Raw genomic sequence first — 25,285 nt, forward strand, 5'->3', positions numbered from 1 at the left:
ACAGGGAATATGTCTAAGGCTGTACTCATTTTGAGAAGAATGCACCTGCTGACTATGGTTTGCAGTGTTGGTTTTGCTGATCAATGAATTTCGACTTTAACCCTCTTCAAATTATTTTTTAAATCCTGCTGTTTCCTGTGTTCTTTTGTGTTACAGGGGCACTGCAGGATTCAGGGTTTTTTGATGTGAAACTGTAGCTGAAAGCATCAGCTCTGATGCTTTATGCACTTTACAAATCAATAGTTACTTCTGGCAGTAGATATTGTGTAAGACTATGGGAAGAGTCAAGCCTACTGTCTTAAAAAAGGAGAGTGTAAATGGCGCAACTAACAAATATTTATCAAACAAATGAATTACTCAGCTGTCTAAATCTTCAGAAATTAATTAATTGACTGGCAGATGAGGGAATGATGTAGTAAATGCAAAATACCAGGAGAAAAGACAGTCAAGGGCTATGAAAGGAGAGGGATGAGCCTTAGTATCTTTGAAGTCTTTGAGTAAGAATCTTGTAGTGTGTGCTGTATGTGCACTTCTGAATCACTTCTGCTTCACTTAGTCTAAAATCTGTTTGAAGTACACAAGAACCCCAACCCTGTAAACATTGTTATTTCAGTTTAAATTGCACCTGTATTACCAGTTGAGAATGAGACACTGTTATATTGGTGGTGGGAAAATGCAGTTCCTGAAAGTTGTTTGAAGAATGACATACTGGAGTAGTTGAGGAGCCCCCTTGGACAGAAATGTCCTTCACAAAAATAGAACAAAAATTTTCCTCTTCACTTCTTTCAGCATTAAAACAAATCCTGGTTTTTTTTCCAGGTAGAGTAAATGTAAAGACATAAATTAAAAAAAAAAAAAATAAGATAATCAATGCACAAGAATCTTATTTTACAGAATTTCATTTCTGTATTCTACATATTCTAGAATGAAATAATTGCCTGAATAAATTTTAATTCGGTGGGTGCTTTCTGTTTCAGATCCTACCTGGCTTTCAACAAATTTGGGAATTTTAACTTGCATTGAATGCTCAGGAATCCATAGAGAACTTGGTGTTCACTATTCAAGAATGCAATCGCTTACATTAGATGTGCTGGGAACATCTGAACTTCTGGTAATCAAATTGCTTTTATTAACTTAAAAATAGTACTGTAAAATACTTCTAACACAAGTATATTTTTATCACTTTAGCAAGATGTTCCCATCCTGAAGTTGTCTCTGGATAAACGTAATTTAAGAAAGCTTAATTCTTGAAGTTTAATGGAACCTTCTGGAACATACTGTCCTACTGTAAACTTTTTCTTATCTTAGAATACAAATTAGTAGAGGCTTCATATTTTCTGTGTTTTCAAGTCTTTTTGTCCTTGGTTGCTTTTTAAAAGAACACAGCTGTTTGACATAGAAATGTGCCTCAGATTAAAAATTGAAGGACTTCACAAATACTTAGCCCATTAATTATTTAGCATTATTTTAGAAGACAAATTTAATTCCCAAAGAAAGAAAATGTATTCAGCTTTGCTACACAAATAAGTTACCACTTATCACCTGCTCTGTGACAGTTCATACATGTGTTCTTACCCAGCACAAAGTATTTGCACTTAATGTATGAACGAACTGGTGTCTTGCTGGATTATTCTGCAGTTACTTATTCATGTACTAAATCCCAGTTGAAAGTTCACATCCAGAGAAAGTACCTAATCTGTTTGTTATTGCAGATCAAGAAATAAGGGGTCCCAGCTCTCATTTTCCCTTGTCCTTCCCTTGTTATGTGTGTGGCCAATTACTGAACACGTTTATTAAGTGAGCTGTGGGATTTTCTTTTTTAACAGCTTGCAAAGAATATTGGGAATGCTGGATTTAATGAGATTATGGAATTCTGTCTGCCAGTTGATGAGATGGTCAAACCCAATCCAAGCAGTGATATGTAAGTAAAAAGCCACTACTTCTGAAAAGGCAGGCATTTAATTTAATATTTCTAAGGGGCTGTGCCATTATGGTTTGCACTGGCAGGCCATGGAAGGTGTGTAATGTCTTATTTATGGTATTATAGCTGAGGAGTAAACCTTTCTTCTGATGATTTGCATGTCTGTTTTATTGAGGTTTATCTGACTGTACCTTCCCTAATAGTAGGGAATATCTTACTAACTCTTTGAATCATGGTTTGTGGGACAGAACAAATTAACCATAACTTGCTGGGAACTTTAAAGACATTCAAGGATAGGGATTAAAACCAAAGCAATTAATTTTGTGGTATTTGAAAACAAAATAGAAATTGTAATAAGGTGCATATTTACCTGAAAGATACAGAAAAGCATTTAGAAACTACGCCTGGGACCGAAGTCAGTAACTCTGTGGAATGAAGACAGAACATTTAACTGAATTCCTCGAAAGCACTGAACAGGGATGGCAGAGATACAGCAAGGACAGCTGCCTACTTGGCTGGATACTACTCATCGTAAAAGAGCTAGTAAACAATGCAGAAACAAACCCAGAAGAATTTGCCCTGGCTGAAGCTGATTTTACGTTATGTTGACTTTCAGCATTCTCACAAAAACAGTGTTAAACAAGACAGTCTAGATAATTTTTGACTACCATTATTAATAATAATGTAGAGTATTAATATTAATAAGTAAAATTACTGATAATTTTACCATATTCTAAATCAATATAATAAGAACACTTCTAAAAATTTGTATTTAGAAAGATCATTTAGTTTGATAACTCTGCTTATCAAATTTGGGACTATTTTTTTGAAATGAGAACCTGAATACTATCAAATGCTTTATGAGCAAGAGTTATCCATTGATCCAATTTATTATCATTTATGGGGGTTTTTTACTTCTTGCCCATTACATGGTATCTAGAGGTAAAGTATGACTTTGTTAAATGTCTTCTGTGCAATACTGTGTACATCCCAAGAACTGGTAAGAGGTTATGTCTTTGGGAGGGCATGCAAGTTCCTGTCTTGCTGTGATGGGAAGAGGAGTAGATGTGTTACTGGGCATCAACAGCAAAAAGTGGTAACTCGTGCTGAGTCACGTGTACTAAGGTTTCATCTTGGTTTAGAAATGTCACTAAAAGCTCCAACACATCCTCCCTGTTACAGTTGTGGTGAAGAGTTTAAAGAACATGCTCACTGTTGTGAATTCTAATTCAAGGCCTCAACAGTCTGTGCAGAGGTATAAGATAGTTTGTGGGGGGTTTTTTGGGATTTGTTTGGGTTTTTTTTTTGTATCCCATGCCTTCCATCCCTTTCCAGCATGTGTAGGAGTACCGAGTCAGATAAACATAAACCTGCAGGGCAACATAAACCAGCATTATGAAGCTTTGATTATCTTCTATACATAGAGCTGGGTAGTCTTGATCTCAACATCATCACAGAGTTTGGAAGAAGAAATTCATTGTCTGTCTTCAGATTGGATATTTGATTCATTTTCTGTAACTGCATTTCATATTTGAAATATGAGACTGCATGGTTACATGCATATTTGAAAAGAAAAATTATCACAATGAATGATTTCAAATGACTTGCATGTATTTATAGAAATGCTAACGTTTATCTTCTGCTGAAAGTTATAGAAGTAAATCATATTCAATTTCAGGAATGCAAGAAAAGATTACATTACTGCCAAGTATATTGAGAGAAAATACGCAAGAAAAAAGCATGCTGACAATGCAGCTAAATTGCATGCTCTTTGTGAAGCAGTCAAATCAAGAGACATTCTTGGATTAGTTCAAGTGTATGCTGATGGTGTGGATCTCACAGAAAAAATTCCACTGGCCAATGGCCATGTAAGTGTTGTAAATTTTATTAGACAAATTGTTCTAAGTGCAATATGCATTCATTAATTAAAAATTATTTGAAATAACATCTGAAACACTGTTCTGAATGCATGTCCTTTTAATGATGTAATTTAACAATAACAAAAGATACTAAAGAGTTTAATATAAAATTGTTTTCAAATACTATCGTATTTTAAATTTATTAAAACATTAAACATTAAATCATTCAATAATCTGTTAGTTTTCAGCCTATTTATTTATTTACTTTAAAGGAATGAAGGGGACACAGTAAGTCTTCACAGATGTTTTAATGGTACCATGTTTGAATATTTTGAAATGACATGTTTTAATTGATCTAATTAATGTCTTACTAAAATTTCTGCTTCTTCTTCAGAGGAAACAAATGTCTTTTTTCATCTTATTCTTAGGAGCAAGACGAAACAGCACTGCACCTTGCTGTTAGGTCAGTTGATAGAACATCCCTCCATATAGTTGACTTTTTAGTGCAGAACAGGTAAGTGTATGGAAAGCTAAATATTGGCATTGCTTTTGTGTCAAGTCAAACAAGTACTAAATAAATACAAAGGCTTAAGTACTAAAGCTGTATTTGCAAATGTCATTTTATTCTTTGAAAATCTTCTAATGAGAGTGGTTTAATAATTTAGGGTAGAAAACTTAAATTTAATTACGTTTTTTCTTTCTTGTACTCCAATAGTGGCAATCTAGATAAGCAGACCTGTAAAGGTAGCACAGCCCTGCATTATTGCTGTCTAACAGACAACGTTGAGTGCCTCAAACTGCTGCTGAGAGGGAAGGCTTCTATTGAAATAGGTAAAAGGGTAATGTGTACTTAGATTTCCTATTTGTCATTGCTTCAGATAAGAAACAGTGAAGTTGGAATAAGTGTATTTTCTCCTCCATTGTTTATCATAATTCTGTAAATAAAATCTTCATTATTAAAGAATCAGTATTCACTGTTTATTTTAAGTTTAAAATTGACATATATTATACTTAATTTTTAAACAGATTTAGATTTTTAATTGCTGTTTTGTTGTCAAGTTATATCCTGCCATTTCATGGCTGTCATTCATATATATATGGCATGTTGAATTGCTCCTGCTTGTCATGTTCAGAGGGTTGATGTGAGTTGGACCTACCTATGAAAGAAAGAGATGAGTTTTCGAGTGTGTTGGTCTAGTACTTCACCATGTATCTGCAGGTTTGTCTTTAGTAATGGACATGTTAATAGTGACACCTCTCATCACACCTTTCTTTTTTTGCTATAATATAGCAAATGAAGCAGGAGAGACGCCACTTGATATAGCTAAACGTTTAAAACATACTCACTGTGAAGAGTTGGTGAGTATCGTGTCATTCTGTGTGTGCATTTCATGTCTGATCATTTAACAGTTTACAGCTGAATATTCAGTGAATATATTCCAGATGCAATAGTGCTGTACTAGAAATAGTTATATCTTTAGAAATAGTTATATGCTTACATAAAGCTACATGCTCTTAAGAAGAAAACTGTATTTTTCTTCTGATGCATCAGAAATTATAAAATTTTTGAGGTCGGGGTGATTCTATTGAGCTTTTAGTCACAGGTGCACAAGTAAGATTCCTTCAATAGGTTTTCAGGTGACACTAAGTTGGATGGGAGTGTTGATCTGCTGTAGGGTTGGAAGGCTCTGCTGAGGGATCTGGATGGGCTGGATCAATGGGCTGAGGCCAACAGTATGAGGTTCAACAAGGCCAAGTCCTGTGTCCAACACTGGGTCACAATGACCCTCTGCAGTGCTGCAGGCTGGGGGCAGAGTGGCTGGAAAGCTGCCTGGTGGAAAAGGACCTGTGGGTGCTGGTCAACAGCTGGCTGAACATGATCCAGTGTGTGCTGAGGTGGCCAAGAAGGCCAATGGCATCCTGGGCTGTATCAGCAATAGAGTGGCCAGCAGGACCAGGGCAGTGATTGTCCCCTTGCACTTGGCATTGGTGAGGCCACACCTCAAGTCCTGTGTCCAGTTCTGGGCCCCTCACTACAAAAAAGACTTTGAGGGGCTGGAATCCAGTGAAGGGCAGCAGAGCTGGTGAAGGGTCTGGAGCACAAGTCTTACAAGGAGTGGCTGAGGGAGCTGGGATTCTTTGGGTTGTTGAAAAGGAAGCTCAGGGTGACCTTATCACTCTCTACAACTCCCTGAAAGGAGGCTGTAGGCAGGTGGGCATTTGTCCCTTCTCCCAAGTAACAAGCAACAGGATAAGCAGATATGGCCTCTGGTTGCACCAGAGGAAATTTTGATTGGTAGTAGGAAAAATTTCTTCTGGAAAGGGTTGTCAAGCATTGGAACAGGCTGCCCAAGAAGTGGTGTAGATGTGGCACTTAGGGCTATGGTTTAGTGATGGATGTGGTGTTGCTGGGTTCTTGGCTGGACTTAATGATCGTGAAGGTCTTTTCTAACCTAATGATTCTATGAATCTAAGTGTCTGACATCTCCTTGAAATCTAATTACTAAAGTACTTTTTATGGGTGAAGACCATGGATTAAGGCCATTATCTTGTTGCCTAGAGAAGTTGTGGATGCCCCGTATTAGGGGGGGTCATGGCTTCTCAATAAGTGACTCTGATTCAAGAAAACTGCCATTGCAGTTTTAATTTCTTTGAATTGCAATTTCTAAATCAAAGCAAATACAATGTGGTGCTTCTTATCAGAAAATGGAACATGGATCTACAATGGTTGGTGAAATGTCTAGTTACTTTTGATTTATTTTTGTTGTATTTGGTAACACAGTTTAATTCTTTAAACTTACTTCAGTGCAGTAACTTTCCAGATTGCTGAAAGCAAGATTCTTCCTATATGTGGACTTTGTTTGATTTTAAATATATTGTTTTGAAATATGTACTGCACGTAATGTGTCAACAGTCATCTTTTTTTTTCCTTAGCTTACTCAAGCACTGTCTGGAAGATTTAATTCTCATGTTCATGTAGAATATGAATGGCGGTTACTTCACGAAGATCTGGATGAAAGTGATGATGATGTGGATGAAAAGCTGCAGGTTTGTGTCAGCATTATTTTTCTGTACACATATATGTGTAAGTGTGATGTTCATAATTATTTCAATAACTTTGCTTTTTACTATAGGTAAAAAGCATCCTGGGAAATAAAGTTCTGTAGTAAAATGCAGTAGCTTGAATTTTTGTTTCTGAAATTATAGTTAGTCTTCTTTTTCCTCTTAAAACGTGACCATGTGGTGCCAAATTATAATTAGCCATGCGTTATATCTTCTTTTCAGTGGAGTCAATAGTTGGTTTCAATACATCAGGAATATTTAGATTTGCTGATCGTGAAGCAGGTCTAACATGAACTGGGAAAATTGCCTTTACAAAGGAAGGCGCCTCAGACTCTCCGCATGTTTGTGAAACATCTCCAGTCAATGGCTTTAACTTTAGAACAGTTTATGCATTGTTTTGTCTTCAACTGAACCTGTGCATTAAATAAGCTACATCCATTAATAGCAGGGTAGGGTCTTAATTTTGAATCTTCACATATAAAATAATTTTGGTTTTTGTGCTTTTCATAAATGAAATTTTTAGTGGAGTTGTGGTACTTTTAGGTCCAGAATCATAGAATGGTTGGGGTTGGAAGTCTAACCTCCCTGCTATAGCAGGATCACCTGGAGCCAGTTGCCCAGGACCATGTCCAGATGGCTTGAACAATGGTCATATTACAAAACATTCCAATAGCACAGGAATTTCATTGCATTTGCAAAATTTAATTTCCCAGTTTAGGGCCCAACTTGAAAAAGTATTTAAGCACCTAAACAGACAGGTAACAAACTATCATGTTTTGACACCTAAAAATGGCATGAATATCTAGGGGACAAGTAAGTTGAAATTATGTATAGGTTCCAAAATACTAATGACATCCTGAAGCTTTCAGAATTTGAAGTATTCCATGTAAGTACTGAACTGGGTTTTGTTCTTTTTGTGTGTGGTATTATAATTGCTTATGCCTTTTTTGCTTTCCTTATAAAGTACAAGGAATACACAATAGACTTTATATTAGTCTTCAGATGTGAGCACAACATTTTTTGAAAATAGCTAACAAAAACCTCTTTTTCCTCTGGATAATGAAATTTGACTTTTTCTTTCTATAAGCACTAGCATTTTAATACTTCTCTTGCAAAATCTCCCATCTCAGCTAGGGCATGAATTACTAACAGTAAATTAATAACATAAAACCAAGTTTTATGCATTGGGTTTTTCTATGTCAGGTTTCAATATTTCTGAAAACAGTCTCAGGCTGATTTCCATTATCTTCATAGAATGTCTTTAAAATTGTTAGGTCATCAGACCATTAAATTGGCTTAAATGTTTTGGAGACTAATTTTGTCATCAATAATTCCTCTGTTGTGAAATACCATTTTTACAATACTGTGTGCATAGGATTCTTTTCCCCATGTCCTGTCTCTAGCCCAAGATAGCTGTTATCTCTGGTGCTTGACTTGATCTAATTAGCAACAAAAGGTGTCGCAGGCTATCCCTTTCAAAGCACAATTTCTACCTTCTGAGAATCTTCTTAAGATTTTCCTTTAAAATTTGGTATCTGTGGAAGAATCTGAAATCCATGAGCTGCTAGATCCAGTTCTTCTGCATGAGCCTTCATACTGTATCCCCATATTTATGTATTCCTATGTATTTTTCCGCCCTCCAGATAATAACAATAGTAACGATAATCATTTTGATAAAGCAAATTGAAACCTTTAGAGGTCTCATTTTTTCAAGCTGTAAAACTTTTTTGGTAATTTACTAGTCGAAATCCCTTTCTGGCATGCTCTAAATTTGTTTTTTGATCTATTCTTTTCCTTGACTTTCTTCATTGTTGCTGGTTGCCTTCTGCATTTGAGTGTTCTTTTTTTGACTAGTCCCTGAGCTCCATCTCATATAGGAAGGTATCTACTACTCAGCAGTGTGGCTAAAGTAATGAAGCTCCTACTTTGCTGCCCACTATTAATAGGTTTATACTGCAGGGACTTTTGAAAGGAGATTAAAGACTATTAATCACAGAGCAGTGTCTGTGACTACATTGTTCTCATGGGTGAATCGTTGCTTAGGATCATATCAGAGTTTTGTTTATAAATGTCAAGCTAATGGGTTTGTCTTGCTAGTAAGACAATTGAACAGATTTTGTAATCTATGTCAGAAAAGGTCATGTCTGAAATTTAAGTTATTTTAGTCCAGAATATTTCATATAAAAGAGAGTCTAACCTAAAAGAAGGTTAAGAGAATTGAAGTGGTTTCTGCTGTTGTTGTACACTCTGGCTGCCTGGTCCTGCCTCTGCTTTTGCCTCCACTCTGGCACACATTTGTCCCTGTAGTGAACTGCTTCAGTTTGGTGAGCCAGTGAAAAGCTGAATCATAAACATGAAAAAGAGTCTTCTGCTGGTTTAGAAAGCAGAAGGAGGTGTGGGCTGAAACAAGTCCCAGAACTAAGACAGTGGAGAGGTCAGGGAACGGAGATTGTCAGCCAGTGAGGAGTGCGGCTGCTAAGCCAAAGGAAGGGTAGGGACTATCATGTACATCATTCTGATAAATCTTGGAACTATAATGCTGTGCTATAACACATCTAAAGGCTCTACATGACCAATCCAGAAGTAAGCATTGAACGTATTCAGAGGAAAATCAATTGCTTGTTAGTGATACTGTTGATGTTAGTCTTTATTCTGACTAAATGCTATTACTATAAATGGTTATTTTAATTTCATACAGACAGTATGTCAGTATGGCATGTTTATCTAGCACTATTTCTGAAGATATATTTATGCTCCCTGGGGTGTGGATTGTTAAAGCCCATTCCTGTACTAGTCACATGAATTTGTAACTCCAGCTGTTTTAATTATCATTTGATAATTGAATAATAGTAATAGAATTAAATAGTAATAGTAATAGAATAGTAATACAATTAAATAACAGTAATGACTATGCTTGCTGTTGAAACAGAAAGAATAATGCTAAGTGCAGATGATTGGTGTAAATCTCAAAGACAGCTAATTAGATATCATTCAATAATGTGAGTGGGATGAGCAATGTTCCATCCCAGCTGCCAATTGAAGTAATCTCCCAAACTTAACCAGTGATACTAGTGAGCTAAAGAGAGTTAATGAGAGGTTTTGGCTACTCATTTGTTGTAGGCTGAGCTACAGGTAGAATACTTGGATGAAATTGTGTCTGGGTTTTGAGGTCATGACCATCCATTTGGGATTTAGCTCTGCTGAAATTCAGATGAGGCTTAAGACCTTCAGTTGTTTATTTAGTTTTGAAAATACTGCTGGGTATTTTGATGCAGGAAAACTTTACTTGATCCAGTCTGAAAATCTATATTGGTTATCTATAGAAGTGTAGTCTTGTGTATATAGGGATACAGTATTATCCTGTAGCAGTGTATACAGAAGAAATGAGAATATATTAACTGTTTGAAGTGCAATTCACCTTTAATCTTTTTGTTGTTGTTGTTAGTGTGCATAGTTACTATGTCTTGAAGAGGGCAGAATGTAGGGTTTAGGTTATGTATTAAAAGCAACAAAAATGCATTTTAGAAGCCATTTTTTCCTTCTAGAAACTAAGAACCTTCTATCAACTAATAAATGAAATGAGTATAACTAATGTGGTATTGATGAGTACTTCTGTTACTGTGTTTAAGCAACCCAGTCCCAACAGGAGAGAGGACAGGCCTGTCAGCTTCTACCAGCTTGGATCAAACCAACTTCAGCCTAATGTAGCATCCTTGGCAAGAGATGCAGCGAACATTGCCAAGGACAAGCAAAGAGGATTTATGCCAAGTATATTACAGAATGAAACGTATGGAGCAATACTCAGTGGCAGCCCACCTCCCATTCAGCCTGCAGTACCTGTTACAAGTAGTGCACCTCCTCTACCTCCAAGGAATATTGGCAAAGGTACTAGAAAATGTCATTGTATATTAGAAGAATTGGATCATAACTCTTTTAAAAAATAATTTAATTTTTAGGTTTTCTCTTACAGTTATTTTGCACAGGTAAGTATTGGAACAGTTATTGATGACCTCATTTTATATCCTTGAAGTGAATCTACATAACTTGTTCTGAGTTTTATTTTTGGTATATCTGCAAGACAGTACTCAATAGTGTTTGGGAAAACAATACCTCACCAGAGTTAAACTATTTATTAAAAGGAGGGCTGCAGTCAATGTAGCTCATCAATTTTTTTTGTTATATTCAATCTTTTTATACTTCTGTTTCTTGAAGATGTGATTGTTAGAGTTTAGTGTAAAGATAAAACTTCAATAGCGTTTGTTTGCTGTGAAAATTTAAGACCTGAGAGAATGGAGACTATATGCAGAACATGCGATTTTAACCTTGCAAATTCTTCTCTTAATAAATATATGCTTCAGGGTTGTTGAAATGAAAGTTTAAGTATCGTGATGTGGAGAACTGGATGATTTTAGAGACCTGGTAGCCGACTAAAAATATTGGTGCCAGTTATTGGTTGTCCTCATATCATTAGAGCAGTGTAAAAGTACGTGTCTCATCCTGATTCAAAGGGTTGTGTGCTTGCAAAATCTACCATTAAAGCTGGTGCTGTGAACTTCATTCTTATCTTCGTACGTAATCTGTTTGCATCGTAGTAAAGAAGCATAGAGAAATCTGCATAGGTCCTCTTTGGACAGGTCATATTTGGTGTGTTTCATTGTTTTAATACCTTTATTAATCCACCATCTTTCATGGAGGCTAAATTTATGTATTCAATTCGATTAAAGAAAAGTTACTATTAAACACATGGTTTTCTATGGTGCTGTAATTCAGACTCCATAAGAGGAGATATGATCAGGAAATGTTCTAGGTACACATGGGTGGCTTCTGCTTTTGGGAGCACTGTGCAGAGGTCAGAATGCAAGACTCCACAACCAGTGATTGTGCCTGAGATGCCAAACTGATCTTCTGTGTAATATGAAAAGTCAGTTATGGAATGGCTGCATAAAAGGGGCAGAAAAGCTGAGAACAGAAATTCATGGTTTTGGGTTACTTGGAAAGGATAGCATGGGACTGGGGCAAGTTTAGTAGCATGTAAAACTTAACCAAGGTGGGATTACTTTAATCTAACATTTCACATGAACTCTAAGCTTCATATCAACATTTTTTTACTTGATGGAAGGGAACGTTTTTCCCACCAAACAGGAAAATTAACACAAGGAGCTTGCCTGGTTTATTTAACTGTTAGATTCTGTCTCTGAATTAATAATACAATTGAATAGTTACAGAGACTGTTTTACCCTTTGATATTATTTTTATCATGGCCAATCATACTGCCTTACTCACAGTTTGCCCTTGATTAAATGACACATTTCAAAAAGTGTTATTTTAATTTCATTCCCAACCCCAAACTTCTTGGCATCTTTGTAATACAACTCATGCCATGAAGACATGCTGCCTGCCTGAGATGATTAGCTCATGTTCTTTACCAGTGTATTAGCCTATTAATTGATATATTTAGTTAAAAGCTATAATAGTATAATTGACGAGAGCTTCTTGTTGATTGATGATGTTGTTAATGTTATGCTTATGGTGTATTACTACTCCTTTATCCTCATAGCTTTAGGCTGTTTTCCAAGTCTTCTGAGCCTTTTATGCTTTTCCCTGCAACCTAATATTTGTTCATATACCTTACTCTGTTTCATCTTTTCTTAATATGATGCTTATGTGCTGAGTAGGGAGAAATGGCATAATATGTGCAAAATACTGGCTTTATGAAGAAAACATGGAGAGTGTTTTTATGAAATGAGGAGGCAGCAGTTCAGAATGAAGTCATTTAAGAGGCTCTGAAGAAGTACTTTGTGACTGTTTCACGACTAGTTATTATAGCTTCCTGCTTGAGTGAAATTCAGATTTACAGTTTCATGTTGTTTCTAAGTCAAAACTGATGTTTCAGTTTCAGTCAGCAAAGTAATGTGCTCATGCTCGTGGAAGAGTGAGGTCCTTTTCTTGCAGTACCTGAGAAAATTACAGTTATCAGTCAGGGATTAAAGAAGGTAGCAAGACTTGCCTTCTGTCTTCTTACTGAGAAATCTGTGCTTTTTGAAGTATTGGCATATTTTAAAGTAATGACTCGAGACAAATTTTGCTTAGGTAAAGTGTTAGAAGTTTCTGGGTGAAGTCTCGCTGTGTAATTTTTAACACCAGACTGATTTCTGCTCTGGCATTCTATCAGAATGGAGTGAATATAGTCATTGAATATAGTACTGCTGAATAGAGTGGTCTAGCCACACCATTTCTGAAAGCACAGATGTGAATATTAACACTTCGTGCTTAGGGTAAGCAATGATAATAATGCAGTATTCTCCTCTCTTTTTAGTTCAGCCTTCAGTTCTTGGCAGTGGTATTCAGACAATTTCTTCATCTAATGCAATGTGGAAGACAAATTCTTTAGGAGTGGAAAGTATAAGCAGGCAGAGGTCTTCATCAGATCCACCAGCTATTCATCCCCCTGTGCCGCCATTGCGTGTAACATCTACAAGTATGTTTCCACTTTCCCCTGTTTTCCTTTCTACTGTATCTAATCATAGTTGGCTTATTTTTCCATTTCCACAACTCATACTTCCTCTTTTGGTGACTGTAGCTTTGGCCTATTGTTCCCATCCAGAAACAAAACTGTCTTCTCTGATGCTCCAGTGAGGACTGTGTGGTGTAGTGCAGGGTCAGCAGGAAACACCATCTATTACTAGAGCTAAAGGGCTCATAATTTTATATATATATATAGTTTTAATGCTGCATTTCTCCCTAGTTGTAAAGGTGAGTGTTACATGGAATCCTGGGGCCACATCTCCACATTATGCTTGATTCTTGCAGACCATTGGAATGCAAAAGGATGTTTTAATGCACTGCCAGCTGCTTTTGTGGTGAATTCAAGAATTTGATAGCAATTTTAATTAATTGCTAAACCTAGTGTGCCGTTAGTTGTTAGTCACAACAGGAATTTAAAAAAAGGTGTTCCTCTGAATAAGATTTGCCAGATAAAACTCACTTGGTTACTTTTCCATAAAACACAGACTGCAGGCCTTGATGGAGCAAATAATATTAGCACTTTTAAAAATATATTCTGATCTACTGTTTTCAAGAATATGACTGACTTTGGTAAGAATTTTCTTTGCTTGCACTTTAAAGCTTGAATAAATTTAAGTGCTTGTGAGCCCTCCAGTTTTGACTAGGTGAAACAAAAGGTAAACTGCTTTCCAGAGAGGTCCTTCTTCCATTACATGTAGTAAAGCATTTTTCTGAAATGAAGATAAGTCCTGTAACAGGGGAACCTGTAATGAGAACCCAAGAAAAAAAATGGTAAATAGAAATTTATTGCATGTTGCTGTCTAACTTTCCTCTATAGATGTACTTTCTCCAGCACCACCACCTCCAGTGGCAAAGACAGCCAGCATTATAGAAGCTTTGAACCAGCAATCAAAACAGCAGCCAGCTCCTCCACAAACCAAGCCAACCCCACCACCATTGCCCCCACAACCTCCGAGCAGAATCTCTCAGAGAAAGCCTATTCCTGGGTAACTGATGTCATTTTAGTTTTTAATATACTTCATCATTTTTAGTAACTTACTGATTTTACAAGATATTTATAACATCCAAGTCATTAATAAAGCCTGCATGCTTTTGCCAATGATGTGTTTTAGTGTGTGGGAATGAACAGAAGGCAGATGCTCAGGAAGCAGATGACAGGGATTCCTACAGGAAAAACAATATAGCCTAGTGATTTAAGGTTATATGACTTGCAGAATATCTCCAGAATGCTTAGCTATGACAGAAGTAAGGAACACAAAAAATATTTGATTCCTAATTCTCATCTAGTAACAAATTGGAGATAATGGGATCTAATGCCTGATTGTGCCATTTACTGTTCATGTGCTTTGCTTAAGTTCTGTTCAATCTTTTCATTTGTGGCAGAAGTAGAGAGACCTGGAAAAGAAAAAATAATTTTTAAATTTGCAGAGAACTAAGTTAGGAAGGACAAATGCACTGGCAAACAAGATCATATCCAAAGTGGCCTTGAGAAACTGTAGTAGTCAAGGGAGAAGAAGAGTGTCATTCAGTAAGCAACCCTTGGTAATTAAGAACAATCAACTACAGGAATGAAGCATGGAGAACAATAGAGTATGGGTAAGCAAAAGTTCTTAGAAGAAGGATCTGTAAGGACATAGTAAGTAAGGCAGATGACCTAATGCTGTTGTAGAAGAGTTAAAAGAGAAATAGTATTGTTTTACCATAGCCTGCAAATGATAGGAATGAATTTTCCCAACTGACTCAACATCAGTGGTGCCTCAGCAGGACAGCTGTATTCAGTTTAGGGCATTGCAGTAAAATGAAATAACTGAGGTGGGAACCAGGGGAGATCAATAAGGTAATGAGAAGTCTAGAAAATAGGACCTTTGAGAAAATTTTGGATGAAATAAGGTTTCATTTGCAAATTGGGACTGAAAGATGAAAGCAGCCTTTGACCTTTAGGCTCCCTTCTAGCCCTTTTATTGCATGGTATCATACTACCTGCAAGGTAGACACAACTTGTTGAAGCTTGCTATAAATGCTCAGACTAATATGGATACATAATTTTAAGAAAAAAAATAAAATAACAGTGAAAGGAACTTCAAAACTCAGGAGAAGACACAAATTGCAATAATCAAAGCTCTGTTATTTTTCTGCCTTTTTTAAAATTAAGTGCAACTTTCAATTGGCTTAATAAAAAATACAGAAGAAAAGTAGTATTTTAAAAGCAAAATATCTGTCACCAGAATATACTGAAGACATGCCAAGGCTTCTCTAATTTTTAAAGTACTGTGTATTGCTTTTTGAGTTCTTGTTTGTTTCTGAAATGGATCAATTTCTCACTTTCTGCACAGGACTGAGAAGTCATCTGGCTTAACTAACAAAGGGCAGACCAGAGGACTTGGGTCTCTACAACAACCTGGTAATTGTGGTTTAGAGATTTATTTTATTGTAATTAAGCTGTCATTAAAACAATCAAATAGAGTGTGTGGGTTTGTTGAGGTTTTCTTTAATTTATTTACCTTACACATTTAAATATAATCAGTACCAACATTATTCTTCTTTCTCTTTGTGGTTGTGTAGGCCCTGCTGCCTCAAATTCTTTAGCATGAGCAGAGCTATGGACCAATTAAAATCAATAATGGGGCCACATAATAAACAGAATCATAGAATGTTTGATGTTGGGAGGGACCTCTGCAGGTCATTGGGTCTAACCCTTCTCCTCAAGTAGGGAGAACAAGAGTGGATCACCCAGGACTGTGTGCAGAGGGCTTTGGTGTGTCTCTAAGGATGGAGACTCCACGACCTCTTTGGGCCACCTGTACCAGTGCTGGGTCACCCTCACAGTAACAAAGTGTTTCGTGGTGTTCAGACAGAGGTTCCTGTGTTTCAGTTTGTGCCCACTGCCTCTGGTCCTGCTTTTCAGCCAGGTGGCCACCAACATATATTGGTGCATGGCCTGCTCGTCCTCAGGTATAGGACTTTGCACTTCCTTGCTCTAGGTTTTCTCCTGATGTCTGGGAGCAGGATTCCTGAAAACCTGTCTTGCTAGTAAAAGCTGAGGCAAAGAAGTAACTAAGGCATTCAGTAACTCAGCCTTTTCCATGTACTGTGTAACCAGAATCACATCTTGTTCAACAATGGGTCCACATTATTCTCTAATTTTTCCTTTGTTACCTATGGATTTATAGAAGCCCTACCTGTTGTCTTTGACATTCCTTGCCAGATTAAACTCCAGTTAGGCTTTAACTTTTCTAACCTCACCGTAAAACACACTCAAACAAAGTGGGTTTGAAAATTTTTGCTTGCCCTGTTGTTTGCATATGTCATAAACAAGGTGTCAAATACACATTTTAGAATAGAAAAATGTGTTTCTGGCTTGAAAATCCAGAGCTTATATAGTATCACTTTTAATTAAATTGCAGATTGATATTGTTCTTTTCATGTTAATAGAGTTCATTATTCAGAGTTCCTTACTCATTTTGTGGTTTTTGTTGTTCAAAGTAACTACTACTTTGGGACATGACAATAATGTAATCTCCATAAAATCTCTACAGTAAAGTTTGTTCAGATTCCGTGGTGGTTGTAGTGGAATTTCTCGTACCTGGTTTCCCCTTCTACTGTGTATTTTATATTCATTTGTTCTTCTTGTGATTCATTTTTATTTCCTCTTGAGATATCCCAGGGGGATTTGCTAATGGCTATCTGCCATCTGTGTCAGGAGTCTCCTGTGAGGGATACACCTTGATAATGATGGTCTTTAATAGGAAAGAAAGGTTCTGACAGCACACAGTCTGTAGTGAAGAAACAGGGGAATAGGATATTTGGTTCTGCTCTCATCTATTTTATCTCTCTTAGCATATCTGCAGTGTTAAAGGTCTTAGGCAGTTGTCTTTCGGAAAAGTGGCTTTTTTGGTAAGGAAAAGGATAGAAAAATGCTGTTCAGTTGTTTAGAAAGAACCAGTAAAAATTAAATACTCATTGGATATAAAATGGTTTGTATACTTTTAAGAATAATTAGTTTGGTTTCATTGATACCATCACTGTTACTTTGTTTGAAAGCGTGCCTACTATTTACTTGGTTTACTTCCCTTAGCAGGAGAGTCATCTTCTGTATCCGAAATTCCAGGAACACAGACTGGTTCTACAGCAAATACTTTGGCACAAATCCAGCCACCAGCACCAATGCCAAGGAAATCACAAATAGTAAGTACAAAAGTTGGCATTTGATTTTATTAATCTTCTGCATTCTATTAAACACACTGTAGAAGTGATAGTGTGTCCTGCTATGGAGAAAGTGTGAGAGCCATGAAACACACAAGGCCCGTATCCTGTTTTTAAGTATGTGTATGACTTGTACTAAATAGTTATGAAAGCTTTGTTTTTCTTTAATTTCTTATAGGAGAGTATGTAATTTTAGATTTAAAAAAGCAAACCAAACCGGCTGGATTCTTTGCTCATGTCCAAATGTGACCAACACAATCCACAGAATGTATGGTTTGACTTACTGAAGATAGATAAGCTTTATGAGTTAGTGACTTGTAGGTGAGCTTGGTGAATCACTTCTAAGTAACACGTGGCTTCATTCTTAATCTCCAGTGAAGTAAGGAATAAGGGAACTGTCATGCTTTTATAAAGGACACAGATACACTGGCAGTTGTTCATGTAGGTAGGTAAAATGACTTCAGACAAGACTAGCAGGAGTCAAGCTCAAAACAAAAGAAACTGACTCTTTGTGCTGTTGGTTCTCAGCATTCACCTGGTGACAGGAGAAAAATCTCTTGGTAAGCATATCCCTAACAGAAGGTGGTTAATTCTGTATTTTTCTTCTTCACCCTCCCCCAACCTTACATCAACTGTTAGAAAAGAGATACTGGATTTAGATGGACTCTTGATCGGATTGTGTGGCCTTTTTATACTCTTTACTTATTATTTTTAATCTAGGACCATGAATGGTAACACATATTAGTGTCAGTACCTGTAATCTTCTACTGGTGTAGGTAAAGGGATGTATTTCCAGATGTCAGTGGAGCTGTGCAGTATGTGTAGTTAGCTTGGTCTTTGGTCCTTGCTTCAATTTTATGTTGCATTCTTGTGTGATAGATGTAAAAGATCCATGTCCTTGACCATGACAGTGTATCTCTGGAGGAAGCAAATCTCAATATGGACAGCCCATACTTTCTGAGATGCTGTGTGTGACTAGGTCTGGGCTGCTTCATACATTCTGTGCAGGAGTGTGGTTCAGTGGTAAATAATAAACAGAGGTAGGAGATGTGCTGTTCCTGGCTCTGCAGTGGTCTTATTAATGGCTTGTAATGAAAAGACTTGCTTTCTTCAGTCCTCTGTCTCTCTCCATCTGTTTTTCCTTACCCATGTCCACTGAAATAGCAACTCTTCAGGACAGGGTTCAGTGTGTTTGTGTGCATAGCCTTGCACACTGGTCTTGAGCTTACAAGAGCCCCTATTAGCTGTTTCTCATCTGATAATGCTGAGAAGCCTCAGAGACATCAACTTGCATTAGTTGGGAGTATAAAATTTTCTGGTTTTTTGCCTCCCCCACTCTTGTTCAACCAGGTTACTGTCCGTCTTGCATTATAATAGCCTTCATGTTTTAGGCTGCAGCAAAATTAAATAGTCTAAGTAGTGTAAATTGTTTATGTTGTCATATTTACTTTGTGAAGCTGTTGGACTCTGACCTTAATTTCTGTTGTGTGTGCTGGGATTCAAATGGATTCAAATGTGAAACAGCTCCTTACCTGACTTTCTGAATAAATTGTAGTTTCTCTATATTGTTCTCTCCTTTTTTTAAGTCTTATAGGACCAATTGATTTAGTTATGAAGGAATGGGCTGTCCTGGCTAGTTTTGGGGTCAGTGTCTTCAAAGTTTAATATTAATTGCACATAATATGAAGAACATATCTGACTCTCCAGCTGTCTCTATGGCTTCAGTAAGGTGAGTTCTGTGACTGAGAAAATCAGCTGGGTGATTTTCTTCTGTCATAGGACAGAGAAGTAAGGGAAGACCTGGATCAGGAGTGTGTGCTAGGTAAGGTGCTTTAGCTAAATCAATCTAGCTAAAGCATCTTAGCTGAGATTTAGTCAAGGGCCCCTCAGCTAAAGAGCTTTAGCTAGTTCAGTCTCGCTAAAGTTCTTTGGCTAAATTGCTCCACTTAGCCTTATACTCCTGGCTTTTTTGCTAAGTCTTTACCCTGCCAGGGAATCCAGAGGCCAGCCCAGATTTAGAAAATGATTGCAGAAATATTCCTTAAGTACAGAAAACATGGGTCTAGTTGTACATGCACATTTAGCCAGTGGCTTATCTCCTACACAGTGCATTTACCCAATAGCCTGTTTATCAGGTGGAAATTCCTGATTCACCTTTTGTTTTCTTTTTTTTCCCCAATGTGATATTTAGATTTTTGAAGCCATATTGTAGATACATGGGAAACTTCCCTAGAAGATTTTATTCCTCTGGGAATGATACCTATTTTAATTCCCTTGCCTTCTAAAGAACAAGAAATACCTGTAATTACTGCACTTTGAAGTTAGTAATTGTATCACTGTTGTACTGATGTGAAGCTTTTTCCTTTTAATTTAAAAGGTGGTTATAGTTCAGACTGTCACTTGTCTGAGAGGGAGCATCTGGAAAAATGGTTGTGCTGCAGTGCCTGCCTGGCTGGCATCTCACAGGGGTGAGAGCACCTCAGGGTGTGCCTGCCCTGGGCAGGCCAGAGCTTTATTTATATTAGAATTTATATAGTATTTATACTAGAATGCAAATGGATGCTTCTAGAGGAATATAACAATCATGCTCCCTCCATCCTTCCCCATCCACATTCCCTTCTTTTCTCTGCATGGTGCTCAGCTCTAACAAAATGGCACAGTAGGAGACTGTTGGGCAGTACTGTCCTCAGCAGAGCATTTTGCTGGTGGAGAAAAGGAGAGTTGTAAATGGAGTCGCTTGTCCCTTTACAAGCTTCCTGCTCCATGGCTGACCTAACTAGAGACTGGGACCAGTCACTGGGGAACTCCAGAATGGTGATGAGGCCATCTTTTCCTTATGCCATGTGGAACTTCTGCCCCAAACATTATAATGCCACTGCATTAACAGCCATTTCAGACCTCAGTGGCACTTAGAGCTCTGACATCTTAGGGTAGAAAGTAATTTTTGCTCCCTATGGCTGGGAAAAGGGTGGTCTCTCGGTTGAAAGCTTTACACTCTGCCTCTAGGTCTTGAGCCTCTTCACTTGTGCTGGGTTGTTTTGCATGGAAACAATGTGTAGGCAGCATTATTGTGGGTCTGCAACAGAAAATGAGGAGGCTGAAAAGAAATGCAGCAGCAGACTGGTTTGCACTGGAACAGGTGTGAGATGAGGATGGTGGATTCTGTGAAACCAAAATGAAACACTTTTGGTATCACTTCGCACAGAACATGGCTAGGACTGAGTCCCACTGCCATACTGGAATATTGCAACTCCTTACTAAACTTTCCCTTTGAAAGAGCTGCCAAAAAGCCTCCTGTGGCTGACAGTCCTCAGAGCACTGTTGGGAGGCAGAGGATGTTTTGGTGGGTTCGTACACTATCGAAATGGGTTTAGCAAATTAAGAAGGAACATATTAATAGGTGGCTCGGGCCTCCCTCTGATAATGCTGCTGCTGTTACATTTGCACAGAACTTGATCACCCCATCTTTTGAATAAAATCATGCTCACTGCAGTGATGTAGAGCTCTGAAGACAGGTTTGGGTGAGCCAAAATGGAAAACTTCTAAGAGAAACATGGGCTATGTTATTGGCACTGTGGTTCCAAAAAGCTTTGGGTGGTGCCAAATTCAGCTTGAAGCATGCGCACCCAGCATAAGATGTAGCTGAACTCTAATCTATGAAAAATAGCAGTTGGAAGCAGTTCTGAAACTCTCTTTAGATAACTCCAAGTCTACTCTGTCTGTTCTGTGCTATATTATTTACATTCAGGGTTTTTTTCATTTCAGTCAAAAACTAAACCCAAGAGAGTAAAAGCAATTTACAACTGTGTAGCAGATAACCCAGATGAGCTGACTTTTTCAGAGGGAGATATTATTGTAGTTGATGGTGAAGAAGACCAGGAGTGGTGGGTAAGTATTTTGCATTTTCTGTCAGCACACTTTGAAAGAAAGAAATTAAATCTTAGCGGTCAACACTCACTTCAGAAGATCCCCTGCTGGGTTTCCAAACAACAAGAAAAGTTTCATCTCATGGAAACCTGAGATGAAATTTCAAAAGTCAAACTTCAGACAAGCTTTTAGCTTTTCTTATTCAGAAAAAAAAAAAGAAATCTGATTAGTAGGGGTCACAGTACACTGGGGACATGGTCTTTGTGATCTAGAAAATTTTTGGTGGAGTGTCAGCAATTTAATTAATAGCACCTGCTATTACAGGTGCTGTGTAGTGGGCTTCAGAGGAGAGCTTTGTATTGTCCTCAGTCTTCAGATGACTAGGAGTGAGTCTGTCTGAGCTGGGAAACCATCTCAACTATTTACATTCCCGAGTCTCATTGGCTAAACAAAATCTTGGAAAATTGTTGTGCATGAAAACACTTGCCTTAATATGTTAGCTAGTGAAGAACAGAGCTTCAGGTTGCATTTAAATTGACAATAATGCTGCATAAACACAAATATATTCATGTAAAACCTGACACTGTTGAAGCTTGGTCTATCCTTTTGCCTCAGTGGTTAAAGAAGCAACTCAACAGAGGCCGAATGTGGGCTGCCAGGCATTACAGATTGCACTGGAATTATGCAGCAGTGGTACTGCAGTAAGAGGTTTTATATTCAAAGAACTGGATAAAACTTCTGCATTTGACAAAAACCCAACCTAAAGCTGAAAAACATGCACTCTGTAGGACTGAATTTTCGTATTGGCAGAAGAAAAGTAGCACTACTGCAGAAAAGATTTGGTGGGAGGCTTGTTGTACTACAGGCAGGAAGGTCACTGGTATTCATTTTGGTGATAATGAAATGTCATTTTGAGATTTAACTTCAAAATTATCTGGACTCTTTCAGATTGGTCATATTGATGGAGATCCCAGCCGGAAAGGAGCTTTCCCTGTATCATTTGTGCACTTTATTGTTGACTAGATTGCTACTGATAAGTGGAGACATTTCTCATTTCCAGCGGTCACAGAAATAAGTTTTGTTCTATTTCATTTCACCTACCTATCTGCAGCCACCTTGCCAGAGCACTGCCCAAGTCCTAGGTACTGTAGCTTACTTTTTTATTGCCATCGTTCTGATTTTGGGACTTTTAAAACTTTTTTCTATGTGAAAACTTCTCATAAGCAGTTTACATTTAAAAAAAACCCAACTCTTCCTGTATTTTTCAAGGTGAACTGAAAAGCTTTAACAATCAAAATCCATGTCTGAATATCACAACATTATGCATGTTCTTATCAATCAATTCACTGTAATTTTAGTCTCCCTTTTATAACATGACAGTACAACAGTTCAGTGTTGCTTCCCCAGTCAAAGAAATTGTGTGTGCATCTACCAGGGCAGTGAATTTATCCAATTCTCGACATCGTTTGAAGTGGTGGAACCAAAATGTGCAAGCTGCTGTGTAGTTCTGAAATGGACTCATTCAGTATCTTGCCATACTGGATGTCATCAAGGATGCCAACAGTTGCAGACGAAATTGTTTTAATCATGTGTCTTTAGCCAGGTAAAAGTAAAAAAGTGTTTCAGTTTACCACAGGAGAAACTTCTTTCTTTCAGAATGGATGTAGATATTTACTTAAAGTTATCTGAAATCTGTGTTAGTCGTTGAACTTTCTAGTTCTGATTTTGTGAGCTTGAGACTGTTTTGTTTTTCTATGCTGCACTTGTGTAGAACCTGTTTTTTGAATGTTCTTTATGTATGTTACATCCATTTTGGTCATTTAATGTGACTACTGCTGGTTAACTAAACTATGGCAATATTAATGAGTTACTACATTAACTCAAGGATTTGAAAACTGCACTTCCTGAAATGTACTTAACTATGATGATGGATTGCAGAGCATTTCTTACACTTGTCTCGCTATAGCATTTAGACTTTGTTTTTAAATTCTTGAATTTTTTTTAAATCACCCAGCAGTGTGTTCACAGAGAAAACCTACTTGGTGGAACACTTAGGTAATTATCCTTGGTCAATAAGATATCTGACACCTCACGAGTTCACTATGTTATGTTCTGGTTTATGAAATTTGTGTGCCACTACCTTGCAAACAATGATAGTTTGCCAACTCACTCTGTATTTATATAGTATACCCACATTTATGGTAGCTACACTGTTAAACTTGTTTTACTGATTTGTGAACAAAGGCTAGGCCATGGATAGTTCCCAGCTGGTTGATGGAATATAAAACACCAATACAGATCTGACATCATTTTGATGTTTGTATATTGTGAATTTGTACCAGGTTTTGCTTATGCTCAGGAAACAACTGAGGCATAGGATATGAAAAATCAATGTCTAGGTCACATTGGCTTTGATCACGTTATGTGAACATTGTATCTCTAGATTTATCAAGAGAACTTTGAATTTCTGGCAAATGGTGCTTAAATTGGCCATTTCATATTGGAAGGAATGGAAAACAGGCTGCCACCACCATCTGTGCTTATTTGGAGAAAAACCACGTTGCGAAAGTGCTGGAAGAGCAACACCGATCTCACCCTGTCACCCTTCCTGAATGGTACCGTTGGTTGATGCCTCTCGGGCATGTGGGTACAGCCACGTCGATGTGTAACTTTCACTTCCTAGATGCTGTTGCTGCAGTATAAATGGGGAACAAACTGGAATGTTTCAAGATATTTTTATTGCAAGTTGAAGCAAATTAGTCCGTATTTTCAAAGTTCCCAGTAAAATGATAGAGTAATAGTTTAGCACTACAGTTTTATTCACTTACTGATACGTTCAGTTTGCAACACTATTTTGTATGTTTCTATCCCTGATAGAGTCTAGAGAATAAATGGGCATATTATTTTGCACAGAGCTCCTAATGTACAGTATTTTTAACACAGAATCTTATAGTGTATGTAACAATTCGTAAAGTTAAAAAATTATGCAAATTTCCCTCAAGTTCTGCTAGAAGAGGAATAGAGTAAAATGTCACAACTTTGTTCACCAGTAACTTAGAAACCAGGAAAACTTGTAGACTAGAACTTAATAGCATTAACAGTGCAGATAAAATCCCGAGGACCAATAAAGAGCAGCTAAGCAAAATTTATCTCTTGATTTTCTGTGTTTCTCAAAAGGTTTTCTCCTCTGACAAATTAAATTCTAGAGCCTGTAGATATCTATTTATAATATAAAAGTAAGAATTTTAAGTCCAAAATTTTGGCATATTTCATACAACTTTTTAAATCTGATTCAAAAACCCTGTTAATAGACAGACTATTAGGTTGCTGTGTTAACTGTTTAAAAAGGAGCAAGTGACACTTAAAATGCAGCTTAGAATGCTATGAGATGTATAATATTCAATTCAGTTGTTTTTATTTTGTTTAGTTGCAGAGCAACTGTATATATTGTATAACCTAAAATCAATTCTTATTTTCAATGTCCTGGATGCAGTGATTTATAATTAGAGCATGATTAATAAATTTTACTCTTGTTAACCAGTCAAATGTCTGGAAAAATAAAACTACTTTTAAAATCACTTTTTCTGCTTCTCTTCTGTTCCCTTGCATTGCTTGTGCAATATTGTTCTTTTTAATGTATAAAAATGACAAATACAAACAAATATCACTTGAGGAAAAAATGTACATCTTGTGGACTTTATTTGAACAGAAAAACTGTAGATGGCACACCTGAGGTTAAATTAGAGGGGTACAGCACCAAAGGACTCCCTCTTAGCACTTTGCTTTTGTTTTAATATCTGGGTTAAGCAGAATCAAAGTCTGTATTAACAAATTGTTTCTCAGACAA

The 25,285-nt window shown here is 37.1% G+C and overlaps 1 protein-coding gene across 5 annotated transcripts in view; it reads left to right on the top strand.

The window, feature by feature from the left end:
• The window catches only part of ASAP2 (ArfGAP with SH3 domain, ankyrin repeat and PH domain 2), an 87,149-nt gene extending 62,133 nt beyond the window's left edge, over positions 1–25,016 (top strand). For 2 of the 5 annotated variants that reach the window (XM_069011559.1, XM_069011562.1), the window contains 14 exons: positions 978–1,111; positions 1,827–1,921; positions 3,600–3,789; positions 4,209–4,294; positions 4,496–4,611; positions 5,072–5,139; positions 6,715–6,828; positions 10,473–10,728; positions 13,160–13,321; positions 14,186–14,354; positions 15,702–15,769; positions 17,444–17,553; positions 21,337–21,459; positions 22,387–25,016. In XM_069011559.1, coding sequence (XP_068867660.1) covers positions 978–1,111; positions 1,827–1,921; positions 3,600–3,789; positions 4,209–4,294; positions 4,496–4,611; positions 5,072–5,139; positions 6,715–6,828; positions 10,473–10,728; positions 13,160–13,321; positions 14,186–14,354; positions 15,702–15,769; positions 17,444–17,553; positions 21,337–21,459; positions 22,387–22,461 — 1,766 coding nt within the window. In that variant the 3' untranslated portion in view covers positions 22,462–25,016. The other 3 variants (XM_069011560.1, XM_069011561.1, XM_069011563.1) reach the window with 3 other exon arrangements.
• The last annotated feature ends 269 nt before the right edge of the window (positions 25,017–25,285 follow it).

Source organism: Aphelocoma coerulescens, chromosome 3, assembly GCF_041296385.1.
Source record: "Aphelocoma coerulescens isolate FSJ_1873_10779 chromosome 3, UR_Acoe_1.0, whole genome shotgun sequence".
Taxonomy (NCBI): Eukaryota; Metazoa; Chordata; class Aves; order Passeriformes; family Corvidae; genus Aphelocoma; species Aphelocoma coerulescens.